This window comes from Mobula birostris, chromosome 14 (genome assembly GCF_030028105.1).
Source record: "Mobula birostris isolate sMobBir1 chromosome 14, sMobBir1.hap1, whole genome shotgun sequence".
Classification (NCBI taxonomy): Eukaryota; Metazoa; Chordata; class Chondrichthyes; order Myliobatiformes; family Myliobatidae; genus Mobula; species Mobula birostris.
The window spans coordinates 8,094,856-8,115,832 of record NC_092383.1 but is presented as its reverse complement, the minus strand read 5'-3'; the positions used below and the strand labels follow the sequence as shown (position 1 = coordinate 8,115,832).

Genomic DNA, 20,977 nt, shown 5'->3' with positions numbered 1-20,977 from the left:
GGTATGAGGCACCACAAGCTACAGGAGGCAGCAGGGATACACAGGGTAAATGGTTATTGTCTGTTTGACAGTAGCAGGCGGTATGTCACAAGGGCTGGCTCCTCTACCTTCTATAATCGGTATTGATAATCATGATGAAAGAGCCTGGAGCACACTCAGCAATTCAGACACATCTGCAGAATCTTTTATGTCCCAACTTTCCACAAGGCTGGACTGACCTCTGATTGAATGTGCCTTCACCTAGTGTTCCTTGGTGAATACAAGAAAAACCCCTAGAGCTCCCCTTTCCTTTCCCCATTGTTTCCCAGCCATTTCAAATTCATGGTCATTACAGATGAGGGAGCCCAGCATCAGGCTTACTCACACACAATGCCATAGGTGTTGTGGCCAGCTCACTGGGTATGTTTAAAGAGGAGGGTGATAGGTTCTTGTTTAGTAAGGACTTTAAGGGCTATGGAGAGAAGGCGGACGAAAGGTGTTGAAAGGGATAAGATATCAACCAGGATCAAATGGTAGAGCAGACGATGAGCTAAATGGCCTAATTCTGCTCCTAGGTCCTATGGTCTAATACGTTATACATTGGATAGCTTGCTTCTGATCGAGGGTACACAGAGTTCCAGGAAATTTTGTGGCTGTAAAGAGACTAATGTTATTCCATATGGAGGAAAGAGAAGAGATGACCTTGGAGGTAGAACTGAATATAAATGTACTGACACAAACCTCTGAGCAATCAATGCCCAAAACATCGACAGGTTATTCATCTCCATAGATGCTGCCTGACCTGTCGAGTTCCTCCAGCATTTTGTGGGTGTTCCTGATGATTTCCAATATCTGCAGAATCTCTTGTGTTTATGAAAGTTCAATGAGTAGATGCTGGAACCTGGATAATGCGCCCTCTGCTGGAGGAACTCAGTAGGTTGAGCAGATCTAATCACGAGTCCTGATACAGGGTTTTGACCCAAAACATAAATACCTTTCCTCCCACAAATGCTGCTCAACCTGCTGAGTTCCTCTGGCAGATTGTCAGTTCCCAATAGACTAGCACCAGGTTTATTATCACTGGCATATGTCGTGAAATTTGTTGTTTTGTTGTAGCAGTACAGTTAGGGTTGCCAACTGTTCCATATTAGCCGGGACATCCTGTATATTGGGCTAAATTGGTTTGTTCCATATGGGACCGTCCTTGTCCCGTATTCCCCCCGCTAAGGTAGAGCGTTCCTATGAAACCGTTAATAAGCCAAAATGGCGTAAAGCAAAGAAGCAATTACCATTAATTTATATGGGAAAAATTTTTGAGCGTTCCCAGACCCAAAAAATAACCTACCAAATCATACCAAATAACACGTAAAACCTAAAATAACACAAACATATAGTAAAAGCGGAATAATATGATAAATACACAGCCTATATAAAGTAGAAATAATGTATGTACAGTGTAGTTTCACTTAACAGAATCGGGAAGATTAAGCCCAAACCAATTTATAGAAAAAAATCAGCACGTACACGCATGCGCACGTCACACATGCGCACTCAGGCGCCCGCACAAGGCTTCATGGTCATGGTAGTCTTTCTCGGGGTAAACACAAGTGTCCCGTATTTGACTGCTACTTTTGTCCCTTATTTGGGAGTGAGTAAGTTGGCAACCCTAAGTACAGTGCAATGTATGAAAAAAGTTTCTGTAGGTTACAATAATAGATAGGTAGGTAGATTGATAGACAGATGGGGATAGATGGAAGACTACCCTGCCTGCTGTGCTCCGTGCCCACGAATATGATGGACTGACACAGAGGCTTTGGGCCTACTCCTGAGGTTCAGATCTAAGGACTCAATTTTGGTTCGAAACCTTGTTTCGCAGTTCTATTGTTTGCATGGTTTGTGTTTTCTTTTCCCCCTTTCTCTGTGCATCAGGTGTTGAGTCTTTATTTTTTTTAAATTTGGTTCTTTCGGGTTTCTTGCTTTGAGGCTGCCTGTAAGCAAACAGATCTCAAGGTTGTATAATTTATACTTTCTTTGATAATAAGTGCACTTTGAAAATTTGAGATGTGAATAGATAGATAATTAGATTGATAAACAAACAAGTAAGTAAATGCATAGTGCAAAAGGAAAATATCTGTTTCAAGACTATGACCCCCCCCCCCCCCCCCCACCCAGCTCCCTGTTCTGAAAACTCCAGCCAGGGGAAATGTAAATTCTGTGTCTCTCCTGTCAACTGCCTTAACATTCGATACCTCCTCCCTAAGCCTAAATGCTTCTCCGTCCTTTAAGTTGCTCCCTAGGTTCTCCCACTTTGACTAAAAGCACAGAACTATTGACCGCCTTTCATGTACCTGTTGCAGCTTATTGAACGCTCCCCCAAGACTCTCCCTCTGTCAGCGGTGTACATCTGCATCATAACATTCGTGATGGGAGCCAGCATTCACCTCGTAGGCGACTCCGTGAATCACCGGCTCATTCTGAGTGGATACCAGTTGCACTTGTCCGTCCGGGAAAACCCAATCATGAAGGACCTCAAGCCGGAAACACTGGTAAGCGCCTGTCTCTTCATTTGGAAGGCCTCCCACCTGATTAACCCTCCTTATACTCGAGGGGAGACGGGGTGCGGGGAGAGACTGTGAGTGCGATCTTGCCACCTCATCCACACACATCCCCAGTCCTCATTGCCCTACCATTGGTGGTCATGGCTTTAACATAAGAATATGGCAGAAAGACACCATCAACGCTCCTTGCTTTTTACCCTACATTAGTCTCCTGACCCATCTCATCTCAATGCTGAACTGACTCCACAATCTACAGTACGGACTCGCTTTCGAGGACACTACAACTCATGTCCTCAGTTTTACCTAATTCCTTTTATTATTCGTATCATTTGTCTTTTGCACAGTGGCTATCTGTCGGTGTTTGATTATGTGTAGTTTTTTTTCATGAATTCCATTATATTTCTTTATTTTCTTGTAAATGCCTGCAGGAAAATAAATCTGAAGCTATTATATGGTGACATGTACAGTAATGTGCAAAAGTCTTAGGCACCCTAGATTCTGCATACTGTTTCAGATGGTAACGCCTCCACAGAGCCCTGATCTCAACATCATCAAAGCTGCCTGGGATTACTCGGAGAGACAGAAGCCAGCGAGACAACCAAAGTCTGCACAAGAACTGTGGCAAGCTCTCCAGGATGCTTGAAACAACCTACCAGCCCATTTTCTTACAAAACTGCATGACTGTGTACTTAATAGAATTGATGCAGTTTTAAAGGCAAAGGGTGGTCATACCACATATTGGTTTGACTTTATTTTTCTAATGTTTACTGCACTTTATAGTAAATTTTTTGATATTTAGAAACTTTTTCATTATTTTTGAAAGCATCTTTGCTTTACAGAAGTTTTATACATGAGCCTAAGACTCCTGCACAGAAATATACGTAGTTTGAAAATAAATTTACTTTGACTCTGACCTTTACCGATTAGATTAGATTATGATGACACTCAGTCCTCATTTATTGTCGTTTAGAATGCATGCATTAAAAAATGATACAATGTTCCTCCGGTATGATATCACAGAAACGCAAGACAGACCAAGACTAAAACTGACAAAAACCACATAATTATAACATATAGTTACAACAGTGCAAAGCATTACTGTAATTTGATAACAGCAGACCATGGGCACGGTAAAAAAAAAGTCTCAAAGTCCCGATAGCCCCAACATCTCACGCAGACGGTAGAAGGATTGATAACAGAGTCATAGTGTAACACAGTATGGAAAAAGGCCCACTATGTCCATGTCACACATTTTGCACATTTTGTGAGTGAATTTATCCATGAACGCTCAGGGGCCTGATGGTTGTAGGGTAATAACTGTTCCCAAACCTGGTGGTGCGGGACGTAAGGCTCCTGTACCTCCTGCCCTATGGTGGCAGTGAGAGGAATGCATGCCTTGGATTATGGGGGTCCATGATGATTGATGTTGCTTTCTTGTGGCAGCGTTCCCTGTAAGTGTAGCAGCTTGTCCTCAAAGGAACGAGTTTCAAAGGCAAAGTGCAATAGGTTAATATTTGGTTTTTACTGACCAGGGGACTTTAGGCGATAATGGCTACAGTGCAAAACAGTCCCTAACTAGCACGGTGGGACCCTATTTGAGAAAGGTGAATGGCAGGCTGGCACAGTTCATGAAAGCCGGCACATCCCACGTATTATCAAGTGTCAGATGGTACTAAATCCTCTCACTATCTACAAAAACTGCAGCAAACTGTCAGGTCAGCAGAAAAGATAATTGGCTGCAGTCTACTGTCACTGCAGGACCTGCAGGTGTCCAGGACAAAGACACAGGCAGGAAAAGCCATTGCAGACACTACCCACCCTGCAAACTGCATTTTCCAAAGATCCCTACTGGAAAGGTGGAATAGGCTATTAAAACAAAAACTTCAAGTCGTCTTTAAAGTTTCTTCCTCTAGGCAGTTGAGGGTTAGCACCTGCCCCCTCAACTCCCCACTATCTACTACCTCAGTCACTGCACTGCACTGTAAGCATTTAAAGCCACTTTTTATAATGCTGGTATTTATGCATATTTTATTCCATATCTGTACTTCGAAACTTATTTTATATGATTGGTGAATGTTGTTTTTGTCGCATGTCGCACCCTGACCAACATACCACAGCAAATTCCGAACACATGTAAAAGTATACAGCGAATAACGTTGATTCTTGATCCAGTACCAAGGGTGTGAGGAGAAGGGAATTCGAATGAGACATGCTGATTTTACATAGAGGGTGGTAGGTGCCCAAAATGTGCTGCCAGGCAGAGTGGTGGAAACAGGCACGATAATAGTTTTAGACAGATAAATGAATATAGAGATGTGGATCACATGCAGGCAGAAGGGATTTCATTTAATTCAGCATTGTTTTCAGCACGAGTATAATGGGCCGAATGGCCTGTTCCTATGCTCTCCTGTTCTGTGGGACAGAGCTCCTTCCTTTACTCTGCATCCATCGGGGCTGTTTGATTCTTTAAAATGCGCTACTCCCTGTCACCTGACAAACTGTGAACAGCCCAATTCTCAGAGAATGTAAAGACTGACTCGTTTACGCCACCGACCACAGATGGCAAGTGATTAATATAAAGTTCTCTTTTTAAACCAACAGATTGACTCCTTTGAGCTTCTTTATTACTACGATGAATCCCTGGGTCACCTGATGTGGTAAGTAGCTAAAAACAACGGGAATTCTTGCCTTCTCCAGCTGTCATTGTTAAGCAAAGCAGAGACTCAGATAACAATTCCATGACTGAATACAACAGACAACACAAAGCAAGAATACAGAGTCCTATGAGTCCTAATCTCCGCACCAATTACACTCAGTGGCCACTTTATTAAGTAACTACTGTACCTAATAAAGTGGCCACTGAGTGTACGTTTGTGGTATTCTGCTGCTGTAGCCCATCCACTTCAAGGTTCGATGTGTTGTACATTCAGAGATGCTCTTCGGCACACCACGGTTGTAACACATGTTAACATTTGAGTTACTGTCACCTGCCTGTCGGCTTGAACCAGTACAGCCATTCGCCTCTGACCATTTTTGCCCACGGTACTGCGTTCACTGGATGTTTTTTCTTGTTTTTAGAAACATAGAAACATAGAAAATAGGTGCAGGAGTAGGCCATTCGGCCCTTCGAGCCTGCACCACCATTCAGTATGATCATGGCTGATCATCCAACTCAGAACCCTGTACCTGCCTTCTCTCCACACCCCCTGATCCCTTTAGCCACAAGGGCCATATCTAACTCCCTCTTAAACATAGCCAATGAAGTGGCCTCAACTGTTTCCTGTGGCAGAGAATTCCACACATTCACCACTCTCTGTGTGAAGAAGTTTTTCCTCATCTCGGTCCTAAAAAGCTTCTCCTTTATCCTCAAACTGTGACCCCTCGTTCTGGACTTCCCCAACATCGGGTACAATCTTCCTGCATCTAGCCTGTCCAATCCCTTTAGAATTTTATACGTTTCAATAAGATCCCCCCTCAATCTTCTAAATTCCAGAGAGTATAAGCCTAGTCAATCCAGTCTTTCATCATATGAAAGTCCTGCCATCCCAGGAATCAATCTGCTGAACCTTCTTTGTACTCCCTCCATGGCAAAGATGTCTTTCCTCAGATTAGGGGACCAAAACTGCACACAAAATTTTTGCAGCATTCTCTGTTAACTCCAGAGAGTGTTGTGCGTGAAAAGCCCAGGATATCAACAGTTTCTAAGATACTCAACCTACTCTGCCTGGGACCAACAATCATTCCACAGTCAAAGTCACGTTCTTTTCCCATTCTGATGTTTGGTCTGAACAACAACTGAATCTCTTGACCATGTTTGCATGCTGTTATGAATTGAGTTTGCTGCCACATAACTGACTGATTAGATATTTGCATTAATGAGCAGGTGTACCTAATAAAGTGGCCACAGAGTGCATAAATAAGATTCGGAGTAAGTTTTATTTGTCACACGTACAATGAAGCATTGAAATGGTTGTCATACAGTGAAATGCATCATTTTGCATCAACGAACAACAGGGGCCAAGGGCTAGTGATTTGGGGGCAGCTCACAAGTAGCTCACTAATCCTAACAGTACATCTTTGGAATATAACCTACTCTATGATCAATCTAACCCCTCCCTCCTGCAGAGCCCTCCATTTTTCTACCGTCCATGTGCCTGTCTAAGGATTTCTTAAATGCCCCTAATGTATCTGCCTCTACCACCACGCTGAGAGGGCATTCTACACACCCACCATTCTTTGTGTACATAAAATGACGCCCCCTTATATCATGCACCCAGACGAACCTGCGCGGTCATGGAGAGAACGTACAATCTCCTTACAGACAGCGACGGGAATCGAACCCCGATCGGTGATCACCGGCGCAGTAAAGTGTCTGCACTAACTGCTACATCACCGTGCCGATAAATGCCATGTGTAAAGGACCCGTAATGTAGTGAAAATATCAAAAAGCTGGAGGAGCTCAGCAGGTCAACCAGTATCTACAGAAGGGAATAAGCAGTTGACATTTCGGGCTGACACCCTTCATCAGTCCTGTTGGTAAGATAAAAAATATTAATGCAGACTAGCGTGTAAGTGCACAGCGCAGGTAAACGATTAGGTGCAAGATTATGATGAGGTAATTTGTTCATACATGAAAGACCACATGAAAAACTCCCTGCTCTCGATTTCAAACCAGTTGTGGATGATATTCTTCTGCTGGATAAATCTACCAGTTCTGGAACAGTATCAGATGGTGAACAACACTGTAGTGCCAGCGCTGCTAGTCCTTGTGAAGCAACAATGAAAGGACCATGAACTTATTTTGATGTATGATTGTTGGCGCGAGTTGAATGGGGCAGCACGAATATGCAATTATTAACTTCTGACAACGGGCTGAAACTCGGTGTTAACTATCATGTTCAGATGTTTGTTTGCTTTGTGCTCTCACCTATGAACAAAATAGCAGCCATGGTACCTTTCTCTCTCACTTGCTGAGGCATTGGAGGATAGCTAGTTAGTTTTATTCAGTCGTACAGATTCGAAGTGCCCCGTGCTGCCGAATTACATCCATGTGACCAATTAACTTACTAATTTATGTCTTTGGAATGTTGGAGGAGACCAGAGCACAGAGCATCCAGAGGAGACCAAAGCACAGAGCATCCAGATGAGACCAGAGCATCCAGAGGAGACCAGAGCACAGAGCAGCCAGAGGAGACCAGAGCATCCAGAGGACACCAGAGCACAGAGCAGCCAGAGGAGACCAGAGCACAGAGCGGCCAGAGGAGACCAGAGCAGCCAGAAGAGACCAGAGCACAGAGCATCCAGAGGAGACCAGAGCAGCCAGAGGAGACCCACATTGTCACGGGGAGAATGTAAAAAGTCACAGACAGCAGCAGAACCCCACATAGTTGTAGGGAGAACATACAAACTCCTCGCAGACAGTGGTGGGAGCTGTACCCAGGTCACTGCTGCTGTAATCGTGTTGCGCTAACCACCCAAAACAAATTAGTTAAACTAATTAAGTGGTTAACTGAGATCATGGATAAGCATTTCTGCCACATGTTTATCACACAGGCAAGCTGCTTCTGTTAAATTTGACATTCAGACTTAACAAAGGGTTTGGCCCAAGCCAACTTTCTGCCCCTCTTCCAGGCTAACGTTCATGCACGAGTGTGCTTAGAGAGGGAGCATGCGGTCACTATGGGTACAGTGAGGGATTTCCAGGAACAGTGGGCTCCCCTCCCCCAGGGAATTTTGTAGATAGTAATAACCATATTTGAAATTGTTAGTGGTCTTGTAAATCCCTGATGTTTGTATTTTGTATGTGAATAAACTGTAGTTTTGTCAAAAAAAAGAGCAGATGGTCACATGCTACAAACATAATATTGTTGGAGGCGTTTATGATTCACTGCAGTCAGGGGTATTTATGTTCCAGTGTGGTCGGAGGTACTGGTAGGTCAGAGGAATGCTCAATCTGACAGACTGTTGTGTTGGTCCTCTGCCACAGGTATGTCCCCCTCTTCATCATTTTCTGCCTGTATTTTACGGGCTGCTTCACCCGGTGTAACAAGGACAGCAGAATGCCCCTGTCTGCATGGTTGCTCCTTGGCCCTAGCAGCCTCTACTACTGGTAAGTGATAACCAAGTTACCAGCAAAGAACTACTATGGCTTTTCGTTCATATTTCAATTTTGTCAATGTTATGTGATCCATTGGCCTCTGGTTTTAGGACTGGGCTAGTAATCCAGAGATGAGGACTAGTTATCATCACTAGTGAGGGCAGCAGGTATGTAGAAACATCACCTCCAGCTTTTTCACTTCCCAGTCACACATTGGACATGCGTTTGGTGACCACTTTATTAGTAACTCGTACAATGTGGTCTTCTGCTGCTGTAGCCCATCCTCTTCAGGGTTCGATGTGTTGTGCATTCAGAGATGCTCTTCTGCACACCTCTGTTGTAACATTATTATTTGACTTACTGTCACCTTCCTGTCAACTTGAACTAATCTGGCCATTCTCCCCTGACCTCCCTCATTAAGAAGGCATGTTTACCGATAAAACTGCCACTCGCTAAATGTTTTTTGTTTTTCACACCGTTCTCTGTAAACTCTAGAGAATGCTGTGCCTGAAAATCCCAGCTCCTGAGATACTAAAACGATCCGATCTGGCACCAACAATCATTCCATGGTCAAGGTCACTTAGATCACATTTCTTCCACTTTCTGACATTTGGTTTAACAGTGGAACCTCTTGACCATGGCTGCACACTTTTACGCATTGAGTTGCTGCCACATGATTGGCTGATTAGCTATTTCCATTAGCAAGCAGATGGATATAATAAAGTGCCCACTGAGTGTATACTGGCCTATCTTCCTGTAATATTCTATGATATGCTGTAATGTTCTATGGTTGATCTTGGAGAAGGTTAAAAGGTCATCACAACACTGTGGGCCATAGTACTGTGCCATAATGTTCTATGTTCCTTGTTGGATTAGAGAAGACATTGTTATTTTTTGTGCAATTCAACTTGCTTTCTGCTTGCTTATATGTTTGTACAACCATCTCTTTGTCTGTAAATGTTCACTGGATGTTCAATAATCTGTAGTTTCACTGGGTCTGTTTATTTTTAGCTTTGCTGCGAGCGTGTTAGATGCCAGCATAAATCGAACAGTCTCATAGGCTGTTCTTACCAAAGGAATTTTCTTATCAGTCTAGTTTGAGATGGTTTTCAGTATAAAGGTAATGACGAGGCAAGATTCCTTTCCTTAAGTTCTTTCTTTTTCATTCTTCCTTACGGTAGAGGGAGTTGGTTGTGATCATTTCTTTGTTATGAACATCCAATAAAGTGGCTGTATCAATCAGGAGTGGCGGGTGAAGATATATCTCTCCCAAGGGAGGTGTAAGGCTCTCCTTCCCTCTGCTAGCCTGCAGGTCACCCTTGGACAAGGTGTAGCAGCTGCTGAGCCCCCCCCCCCACCTGATCAGGGTCACGTGAAGCCGTGGGAGCAGGTGGTGGATGGTCGTATGAGCAGCTGGTGGATATCACAAGTCCTGGTTACATGACTACTGACACCAGGCAGACAGTCTCTGAAGAGTGTTGATAATGGTCTGAGTCATCCATCTTGTAAAGACACTACCCAAAAGAAGGCAATGGCAAACCAGTTCTGTTGAAAAATTTGCCAAGAACAATTATAAGACAATAGACCATAAGATTAGGAGCAGAATTAGGGCATTCGGCCTAGATTGCCTCTGACATTTACGTGCCGGGCGGCACCTAATTAATTAGCTTGTTTATTTCGGCTTTTTTCTTAAAGACGTGCTGGGTGCGTCCCGGCTACCACTGCCCCCCTGCATGCTTCGCGGCAATGTATCCGTCCGCAGCCCAGAGGTTGGGGACCACGGAATTATTTGGATTATCAGAAGGCATTTGATAAGGTGCCACACGTGAGGGTGCTTAACAAGATAAAATCCTTTGACATTACAGGAAAGATACTGGCATGGATAGAGGAATGGCTGAGAGGCCGGAGGTAGTAAGTGGGAATAAAGGGGGCCTTTTCTGGTTGGCTGCCAGTGACTGATGGTGTTCCACAGGGATCAGTATTGGGACTGTTGGATATTGGAATTGATGGCTTTGTGGCAAAGTCTGCGGATGATACGAAGATAGGTGGAAGGGTAGCTAAACTGAGGAAGCAATGCAATTGCAGCAGGATTTAGACAAATTGGAAGAATGGGCAAAAAAGTGGCAGATGGAATACAGTGTTGGGAAATGTATGATAATGCATTTTGGTAAAAGGAACAAAAGTGCAGACTATTGGGGAGAAGGTTCAAACATCAGAGGTGCAAAGGGGCTGAGGAGCTCTTGTGCGAGACTCCCAGAGGGTTAATTTACAGGTTGACTCTGTGGGAAAGAAGGCAAATGTAATGTTGGCATTAATTTCAAGGGAATAGAATATAAAAGCAAGGAGGTAATGGTGAGCCTTTATAAGACACGAGTCAGGCTGCAGTTGGGAGTATTGTCAACAGTTTTGGGCCCCATATCTCAAAGGATGTGTTGTCATTGGAGAGGGTCCAGAGGAGGTTCACGAGAATGATTCTGTGAATGAAGGGTTAACAGGTGAAGAGCATTTGGCAGCTTCGGGCCTGTATTCACTGGAATTTAAAAAATGAGTGTCCTCATAATCTAAAATGCGGAGTATCGCATTGAAACCTACCGAATGTTGAAAGGACAAGATAAGTTGGATGTGGAGAAGATATTTCCTCTGGTGGGGATATCCAGAACGAAAGGGCACAGCCTCAGAATTGAGGGGTGACCTTTTAGAACAGAGGTAAGGGGGAATTTTTTTAGCCAGAGAGTAGTGAATATGTGAAATGTTCTGCCACAGACTGCTGTGGAGGCCAGGACCGTGAGTGTATTTAAAGCGAAAATTGATAGAAAATTGATCGGTCAGGGCGTCAAAGGTTATAGCGAGAAGCCAAGGGGTTGAGTGGGATCCGGGATCAGCCATGATGAAATGGTGGAGCAGTCTCAATGGGCTGAATGGCCTAATTCTGCTCCTATATCTTATGGTCTTATGGTCCCTTACTATTCCCAACATCCTTTGCTCCCGCCAGATTTACAAACTCATTCTCTGCTGCACGTTGACAAATACAGTACCGTGCAAATGCTTTAGACACCCCGCTGTATACACCTAAATTTTTGCACAGTACTATCCATCAAAATGTACAGTGAAATGCGTCAGTGACCTACACAGTCTGAGAATGTGCTGGGGTCACCTACAAGAGTGGCCACACTTCTGGTGCCAAAATAGTATGCCTACATCTCACTAACCCTAGCCCTAAGTGGTCGTCTTTGGAATATGGGAGGAAACTGGAGCTCGCAGCTCGGGGAGAAGGTGCAGACTCCTTTATACTTTATACTTTATTGTCGCCAAACAATTGGTACTAGAACATACAATCATCACAGCAATATTTGATTCTGCGCTTCCCGCTCCCTGGATTACAAATATTAAATATTAAAAACATTAAAAATTAGTAAATATTAAAAATTTCAATTATAAATCATAAATAGAAAATAGAAAAATGGAAAGTAAGGTAGTCCAAAAAAACCGAGAGGCAGGTCCAAATATTTGGAGGGTACGGCCCAGATCCTTACAGACAGTGGTGGGAATTGAATCTCGAACAGTAATCATTGGCACTGTAAAGCAGGTCAATATATCACTGTGGGATCTTCAGTCTCAGCATCCAGTTATCCCATATATACATGATCTAGGGATTCTTTCCTTCACATGAGCATTCAATACTCTATGAGGAACAACCATTATTTCCATCAAGATTGTCAGAAATCATTTAAAACAGGAGTTAAATGCTTTCTTTGTGTGAGGAGGAATTTCCTAAATGTATCGTCCCCTGCTGTTCCCTCCTGTGTGCTATCACAACAGGTACCTGTGGCTTTCTGGCCAAGTTTGCAGATGATACAAAGATAGGTGGAGGGGCAAGAAGTGTTTGGAAAGTAGGGAGTCTGCAGGAGGGCTCAGACGGATTAGGAGAATGGGCAAAGAACTGTCAGATGGAATTCAGCGTAGGAAAGTATATGGTCATTCACTTTAGTAGAATGAATAAAGGTAAAGACTACTTTCTAAAAGGGCATCGAATTCAGAAATTGGAAGTGCAGAGAGACTTGGGAGTCCTAGTGCAGGATTCCCTAAAAATTAACTTGCAAATCGAGTCAGTAGTAAGGAAGGCAAATGCAATGTTAGCATTCATTTCAAGAGGACAAGAATATAAAAGCAAGGATATAATGCTGAGGGTTTATAAGGCCTTGGTCAGACCACATTTGGAGTACTGTGAGCAAGTTTGGGCCCCTTATCTGAGAAAGGGTTGGCTGGCATTGGAGAGGGTTCAGAGGAGGGTTAGAAGATTTAGTCCAGGAATGAAAGGGTTAATGTATGAGGAGCATATGATGGCTCTGAGCCTGTACTCACTGTTGTTCACAAGAATTGCTGGGGGGGGGGTGATCTCATCAAAACTTATTGAACATTGAAAGGTTGAGGTAGAGTAGACATTCAAAAGATATTTCCAATAGCGGGAGAGTCTAGGACCAGAGATCACAGCCACAGAATAGAAGGATATCCCTTTAGAACAGAGAGGAGGAGGAATTTCTTTAGCCAGAGCTTAGCCACAGGCAGCTGTGGAGGCCAAGTTACTGGGTGTATTTAAAGCAGAGGTTGATGGGGTCTTGATGAGTAAGGGTGTCTAATGTTGTGGAGGAAGTCTGGAGAATGGGGGTTGTGAGGGAAAATAAATCAGCCATTATTGAATGGCGGAGCAGACTCGAGGAGTTGAATGGCCTAATTCTGCTCCTGGTCTTACCTCGAGCTGTGGGGGAGGGTCGAAGTGGGATGTGTTGGAAACTCTGCCTAAGGTTCCCTCTGAATATCTGGGCATTAAATGAAGGTTGCTTACTCATCTATTCCCCTGCTGTGTCGTTCCAGGTACTTGGTGACCGAGGGCCAGATCTTCGTCCTCTACATCTTCACCACCTTTGCCATGATGGCAACAGTGATGCATAAAAAGCGCCAAGGGTTGGTTATGGACAGCAATGGCCTATTTCTCTTCTATTCGTTCTGCATCGCACTGGTCCTGATCTCTGCTTGGGTAGCCTTCCTATGGAATGACAAAATTCTCCGGAGAAAGTACCCCGGGGTTATGTATGTTCCAGAGCCCTGGGCATACTACACCCTCCATATTAAGAAAGCGCAGTAGGATTCTGACGGGCAATGTTCCTCAACCTGAGGCTTGGCTGCCTCTCTCACAGTCAATCAAAGCTTCTACTGAAGCTCGCAGACTCTTGCCTCACCAACAAATGACCGTTCCAGGTAAAGACTGGTGAAGGGTATGGCAGTATCATATATGCCAAACCCCCATCCCACAACACACCTGCCAGGAGACGGCTCCTTTAAACCTGCAGGAAATGCAATAAAGCAATGCAAGACATCCATCTGATGCCCCAATGCACCTCAGCACAAGAAATCTATTTCACTTCTTTCCAGAGCAGAGCAGAATCAGAATCAGGTTTAATATCACTGACATATGCCATGAAATTTGTGGTTTTGTGGCAGCAGTATAGTGCAATACATAAAAACAAACTGTAGATTATAATAAATATTTACAGTGGCATGCAAATGTTTGGGCAACCTGGTCAAAATTTCTGTTACTGTGAATAGTTAAGTGAGTAGAACATGAACAGATCTCCAAAAGTCATAAAGTTAAAGATGAAACATTCTTTTCAGCATTTTAAGCAAGATTAGTGTATTATTTTTGTTTTGTACAATTTTAGAGTGAAAAAAAGGAAAAGAGCACCATGCAAAAGTTTGGGCACCCCGAGAGATTTGAACTCTCAGATAACTTTTACTAAGGTCTCAGACCTTAATTAGCTTGTTAGGGCTATGGCTTGTTCACAGTCATCGTTAGGAAAGGCCAGGTGATGCAAATTTCAAAGCTTTATAAATACCCTGACTCCTCAAACCTTGTCCCAACAATCAGCAGCCATGGGCTCCTCTAAGCAGCTGCCTAGCACTCTGAAAATTAAAATAAATGATGCTCACAAAGCAGGAGGAGGCTATAAGAAGATAGCAAAGCGTTTTCAGGTAGCCGTTTCCTCAGTTCGTAATGTAATTAAGAAATGGCAGTTAACAGGAATGGTGGAGGTCAAGTTGAGGTCTGGAAGACCAAGAAAACTTTCCGAGAGAACTGCTTGTAGGATTGCTAGAAAGGCAAATCAAAACCCCCGTTTGACTGCAAAAGACCTTCAGGAAGATTTAGCAGACTCTGGAGTGGTGGCGCACTGTTCTACTGTGCAGCGACACCTGCACAAATATGACCCTCATGGAAGAGTCATCAGAAGAAAACCTTTCCTGCATCCTCACCACAAAATTCAGCGTCAGAAGTTTGCAAAGGAACATCTAAACAAGCCTGATGCATTTTGGAAACAAGTCCTGTGGACTGATGAAGTTAAAACAGAACTTTTTGGCCGCAATGAACAAAGGTATGTTTGGAGAAAAAAGGGTGCAGGATTTCATGAAAAGAACACCTCTCCAACTGTTAAGCACAGGGGTGGATTGATCATGCTTTGGGCTTGTGTTGCAGCCAGTGGCACGGGGAACATTTACTGGTAGAGGGAAGAATGAATTCAATTAAATACAGTATCAGCAAATTCTGGAAGCAAACATCACACCATCTGTAAAAAAGCTGAAGATGAAAAGAGGATGGCTTCTACAACAGGATAATGATCCTAAACACACCTCAAAAACTACAATGGACTACCTCAAGAGGTGCAAGCTGAAGGTTTTTACCATGGCCTTCACAGCCCCCAGACCTAAACATCATCAAAAATCTGTGGATAGACCTCAAAAGAGCAGTGCATGTAAGATGGCCCAAGAATCTCACAGAACTAGAAGCCTTTTGCAAGGAAGAATGGGCGAAAATCCCCCAAACAAGAATTGAAAAACTCTTAGCTGGCTACAGAAAGTGTTCACAAGCTGTGATACTTACCAAAGGGGGTGTTACTAAGTACTGACCATGCAGGGGGCCCAAACTTTTGCTTTGGGCCCTTTTCCTTTTTTGTTATTTTGAAACTATAAAAGATGGAAATAAAAAAGTAATCTTGCTTAAAATAGTAAAGAAATGTGTCATCTTTAACTTTATGCCTTTTGGAAATCAGGTCATCTTTTACTTGCTTAGCTATTTACAGTAACAGAAATTTTGACCGGGGGTGCGCAAACCTTTGCATGCCACTGTATATAAATAAATTACAATAAGAAACATTAAGAAAGAGTTATATTAAATAAGTAGAGCAAAATAGTGAGGTAGTGTTTCTGGGTTTATTGTCCATGGAGAACTCTGATGATGGAAGGAAAGAAACTGTTCTTAAGATGTTGAGTGGGTGTCTTCAGGCTCCTGAGCTTCCTCCTTGATGGTAGCAATGAAAAGAGGGCATGCCAGAGGTGATATGATGGCCAACAAGCATGGCCACAACGAGAAGCCACATAGATATGGACCTTTGTTCGGCTGGACTAACGAGCCATTGAGGTTTTTAACAGGTCCCTCTGCTGTAAGATGGGGTCATTTCAAATGCACATTATAATTGGTGATACTGCTGTCACCTGCAGTTTGTCCGCAGTCTTCAATGGAATATTAAAAGATGAATCCCACCTTCAGATGTCTGTGTTTGGTTCGGATACTGATTATTATCTATTGAGATTTTGCAGATGCTGGAAATTCCGAGTAAAACACACAAAATGCTAGAGGAACTCAGCAGGTCAGGCAGCATCTATGGAGAGGAATAAACAGTCGACGTTTCGGCCTGCAAGACTTCATCAAGGTTGTTGATGTTTTGGGCCGAGACCTTTCATCAGGTCCTGATGAAGAATCTCGGCTGGAAACATCAGCTCTTTATTCCTCTACACAGCTGCTGCCCGGCCTGTTGAGTTCCTCCACCAATTTTGTGTGTGTTATCTATTTAATAACGATAATTTTAGACCAGGCGACAGCAGGGATCAGGGATGAGAGCAAGTTTTCAGAGTCCGGCTAATCAATGACGGCACAACCTCTAACAGTAAAGTGGGGAAGGTAAACAGGGGTGCCACCACCTGCAGTGCCCCACTATCCCACATGGTGGCATTGCTGTTAGCGTGATGCTTTTCAATGCCAGCAATTAGGGTTTGATTCCTGCTGCTGCCTATAAGCAGTTTGTACATTCTCCCTGTGACTCCAGGTGTCCCAATTTCTCCCTCAGTCCAAAAATGTATGCATTAAGGTTAAGTAATTTGTGGGCATGCTCTGTTGATGCCGGAAGCATGAGGACACTTGCAGGCATTCCCCCAGCACATCCTCGGATGGAGTGGTAAATGGACAGTGTCAGAGACCTGGATTAACTCATTCATCCCACTCCCGTCAGGGAGGAGGCTATGTAACATCCATGCCAGGACCGCCAGACTCAAAAAGTCACCTTCCACAAGCAAAGTTCAAAGTACATATCGGCCACTATGTACAACCTAAGATTCATTTTCTTGTGGGTGTACTCAATAAATCTATAATAGAATATGAGCAATAATAGAACCAATGAAAGACTGCACCAACTTGGGTGTTCAACCAGTTTGCAAAAGTCAACAGAGTGCGCAAATACAAACAGAAAGAAATTATAATAATAAATAAATAAGCAATAAATATCGAGAACATGACATAAAGAGTCCTTCAAAGTGAGTCCATAGGTTGTGGTGACATTTCAGTGACAGAGCAATTGAAGTTGGATGAAGTTATCCCCCTTTGGTTCAAGAGCCTGATGGTTGAGGGGTAATAACTGGTCCTTTAGCTGGTGAGTATGAGTCCTGAGGCGCCTGTACCTTCTCCCTGAAGGCAGCAGCAAGAAGAGAGCATATCCTGGGTGGTGGGGTCTCTGATGATGGATGCTGCTTTCCTGTAACAAAGTTTCATGTAGATGTGCTCAGTAGTGGGGAGGCTTTACCCAATGTTGGACTGGGCCATATCCACTACTCTTTGTGGGATTTTCTGTTCAAGGGCGTTGGTGTTTCCATACCAGGCGGTGATGCAGCTAATCAATATACTCTCCAGCACACATCTATAGAAGTTAGTCAAACTTTTAGATGTTACGCCGAATCTTCACAAAATCCTAAGGAAGTAAAGGCACTAATGCTTTCTTCATAATTGTATTTACATGCTGAGCCCAGGACTGGAACAACACCGAGGAATTTAAAGTTGCTGATCATCTCCACCTCTGATCCTCTGATGAGGACTGGCTCATGGACCTCTGGTTTCCTCCTCCTGAAGTCAATAATCAGCTACTTGGTCTTGCTGACATTGAGTACAAGGATGTTGTGGCATCACTCAACCAGATTTGTCAACACCTTTGATTCAGTCTACAACAGTGGTGTCGTCAGCAAACTTGAATATGGCACTGGAGCTGCACAGTAAGGCTGATTACCAACCCACCACTACTTTATAATTTCCTTACGTACAGACACTCCTATGCCTAGAGTCATTTTTTGGATGTAAAATTAATCTATGTATATAAGTTATCTTATGAACTATATTTATTGTGCATTTTTTATTATTGTGTTCTTTATCTCATTGTGTTTTTTTGTGCTGCACCCAGAGTAACAATTGTTCTCCTTTACGCTTGTGTTCTGGAAATGGGTGCTACGGTGAAGATGAGTCTGTACCAAAGGAGTTGTAAGGTGTAGCACCTGCCTAGCCTCCTGATCCGGGTCATGTGAAGCTGTGGGAGCAGGTAGTGGACGGTCATATGAGCAGCCGGTACATATCGCAAGTCCTGGTTATGTGACCACTGACGCCAGGCAGACAATCTCTGAAGAGTATTGATAATGGCTGGGGTCACCTGTCTTGTAAAGACACTGCCCAGAAGAAGGCAATGGCAAACCACTCTGTAGAAAAAAATTGCCTAGAACAGTCATGATCAAAACCATGATCACCCATGCCATAGAGGGAGTACAAAGAAGGTTCACCAGATTGATTCCTGGGATGGCAGGACTTTCATATGATGAAAGACTGGATGAACTAGGCTTATACTCGTTGGAATTTAGAAGATTGAGGGGGGATCTGATTGAAACGTATAAAATCCTAAAGGGATTAGACAGGCTAGATGCAGGAAGATTGTTCCCGATGTTGGGGAAGTCCAGAACGAGGGGTCACAGTTTGAGGATAAAGGGGAAGCCTTTTAGGACCGAGATTAGGAAAAACTTCTTCACACAGAGAGTGGTGAATCTGTGGAATTCTCTGCCACAGGAAACAGTTGAGGCCAGTTCATTGGCTATATTTAAGAGGGAGTTAGATATGGCCCTTGTGGCTAAAGGGATCAGGGGGTATGGAGGGAAGGCTGGTACAGGGTTCTGAGTTGGATGATCAGCCATGATCATACTGAATGGTGGTGCAGGCTCGAAGGGCTGAATGGCCTACTCCTGCACCTATTTTCTATGTTTCTATGATGACTGGAAATGACATTAAACAATCTTGAGTAAGTTTTTGCTGAATGTCCATTAGATATAGAGTTGGATCAACAATTCTTTCTACACTTCACTTCAGGTTTTGATGAAAGAAGAGTTCTTTCCATCAAACAATATGACTGCTAAAGAGAATACAGATTTCTGATAATATAATAGGTTCTGCAGATGCTGGAAATCCAAGCAACACGCACACAAAATGCTGGTGGAACACAATGTTCCTCCAGCATTTGTGTGTGTGTGTGTGTGTGTTGGCACAAATTTCAGATCATTGCTGAGGATTGGGAGGTGGCGAATTCATTTTCTCTCACAGTGCACAATGTCATCATCAGGACAGAACTGCCCAGAGGCATCAGGAAAATGGATCCAATCGTAATCTCATCAGGCAACTAGATAAATAATTGAAGAAGTCCAATTCACAGGGCAATAATGAAGGAGCAGGGGAGGGGGTATGCGCAGACTAGTGGGACTAAACTTACAACAACCCACTACTTGGTCGATGGACAGAATGGTTTTCTGAGCTGTCTGATTCTGTAGATGAATTTCCATTGTGAAATTATAACCATTGCTGAGATATTGATCCTATGGTATGTGTAGCTGAGTCCTCAATCTGCTTTTAATAGCTATTTCATGTCCACTTATCAATGGGCGTAATAAAATGTTGAAGTTGTTTTTGCACTGTGTTACCATAGACAGGAGAATACACATACACACACACACACACACACACACACATAGGTAGATAGATAGACATAGATCTTAAAGGATCAAGAATCAAATTTATTAGCTGTGTACATTTACATGTAGTAGGAATATGCTGTGCGTGAGCCTATTAACAACTCCATCTCTCACTGATTAAAGGGCCGGGAAAGACAGCAATCATTGAGGTGGGTGCAGAGGGCATGCGAGTGTTTAGCGCCGTCTACCAGCCCCTTACTCGTTATTGCCAGGGGAGGGTGTCTGCCTGTGGTCTCTGTCTCCCTCTTGCTCGCTGCTCTCGAGGGAAGGTCCTTGTATTCAAATAATCTCCCTCTCCCTTGATGGTGTCAGAGCAAGGTTTAATCAATATGGTTTGTAGGTTTGGACTCTAATTCAGGCATGATGAGTTCTAATTCTGGTTGCTCCTTTTTCTGTTGCTACTTCTGGGCGATTTTTGAATCGGCAGCATGAGCATTGAACTGAACTGAAATATGCCTTTTGATTTTAGGTTTTATATTCTGTACTTTGCTCACTTTTTTTGTTGCTGTTTGTGCGATTTCTTTTGTTTGCGCATGGGGAGGGAAGGGGTGTTGATGTTTTCATTTGAACGAGTTGGTTCCATGACTCTTTGTTTCGTCGCTGTCTGGGGAGAAGACGAAGTTCGGGGTTGTATGTTGTATACATACTTTGATAATAAATGTACTTTGAGGTTGAACATGAAGCAAGAAACAACACTGTATCACAATGTAAAGAGTGTGACAATGGCAAGACAGAACTAAAACAGGCTCAACTCCATAGTGTAACCAAACTCAGTAGAGGTCTATATCCCCTTGTGTTCACTGGCTGTGGATGATTCGTTTGAGTTTGTTTCAGTTTGCTTGGAATTTAAGTTTAACTGTTTATTTGCCTTGTGACAGAACTTCCTCCAATTGTGTGCTGTATATTCTGCATACTTTAATGTTGATGGCTTGATAATAATCAGAATTAAAACTTCTTTTACATTTTAGATTTTATGCATCTGAAAAACTACTTGAAATGTAACTTTGGACACAGTATACTGTAAACATTTGACATCCCTGTCATTGACCTGGGCTCGGATGAAAGTTCATCAAGAATCAATTTGATTGGCTGTATACATGTATTAGGTATGTGCTGTGATGTGTTAGCAGGATATACAACAAGAAACGACACTATCACATTGTAAGGTGGCTGACAATGGCAGGTACAA

General features: G+C 43.2%; 1 protein-coding gene across 2 annotated transcripts in view; it reads left to right on the top strand.

Annotated features, from left to right (window-relative positions):
• LOC140209684 (ceroid-lipofuscinosis neuronal protein 6 homolog) overlaps positions 1-20,711 on the top strand; it is a 50,214-nt gene extending 29,503 nt beyond the window's left edge. Inside the window, exons 5-8 of one of the 2 annotated variants that reach the window (XM_072278057.1) lie at positions 2,337-2,525; positions 5,139-5,194; positions 8,524-8,646; positions 13,507-20,711. In XM_072278057.1, coding sequence (XP_072134158.1) covers positions 2,337-2,525; positions 5,139-5,194; positions 8,524-8,646; positions 13,507-13,777 — 639 coding nt within the window. In that variant the 3' untranslated portion in view covers positions 13,778-20,711. The other variant, XM_072278058.1, reaches the window with a different exon arrangement.
• The last annotated feature ends 266 nt before the right edge of the window (positions 20,712-20,977 follow it).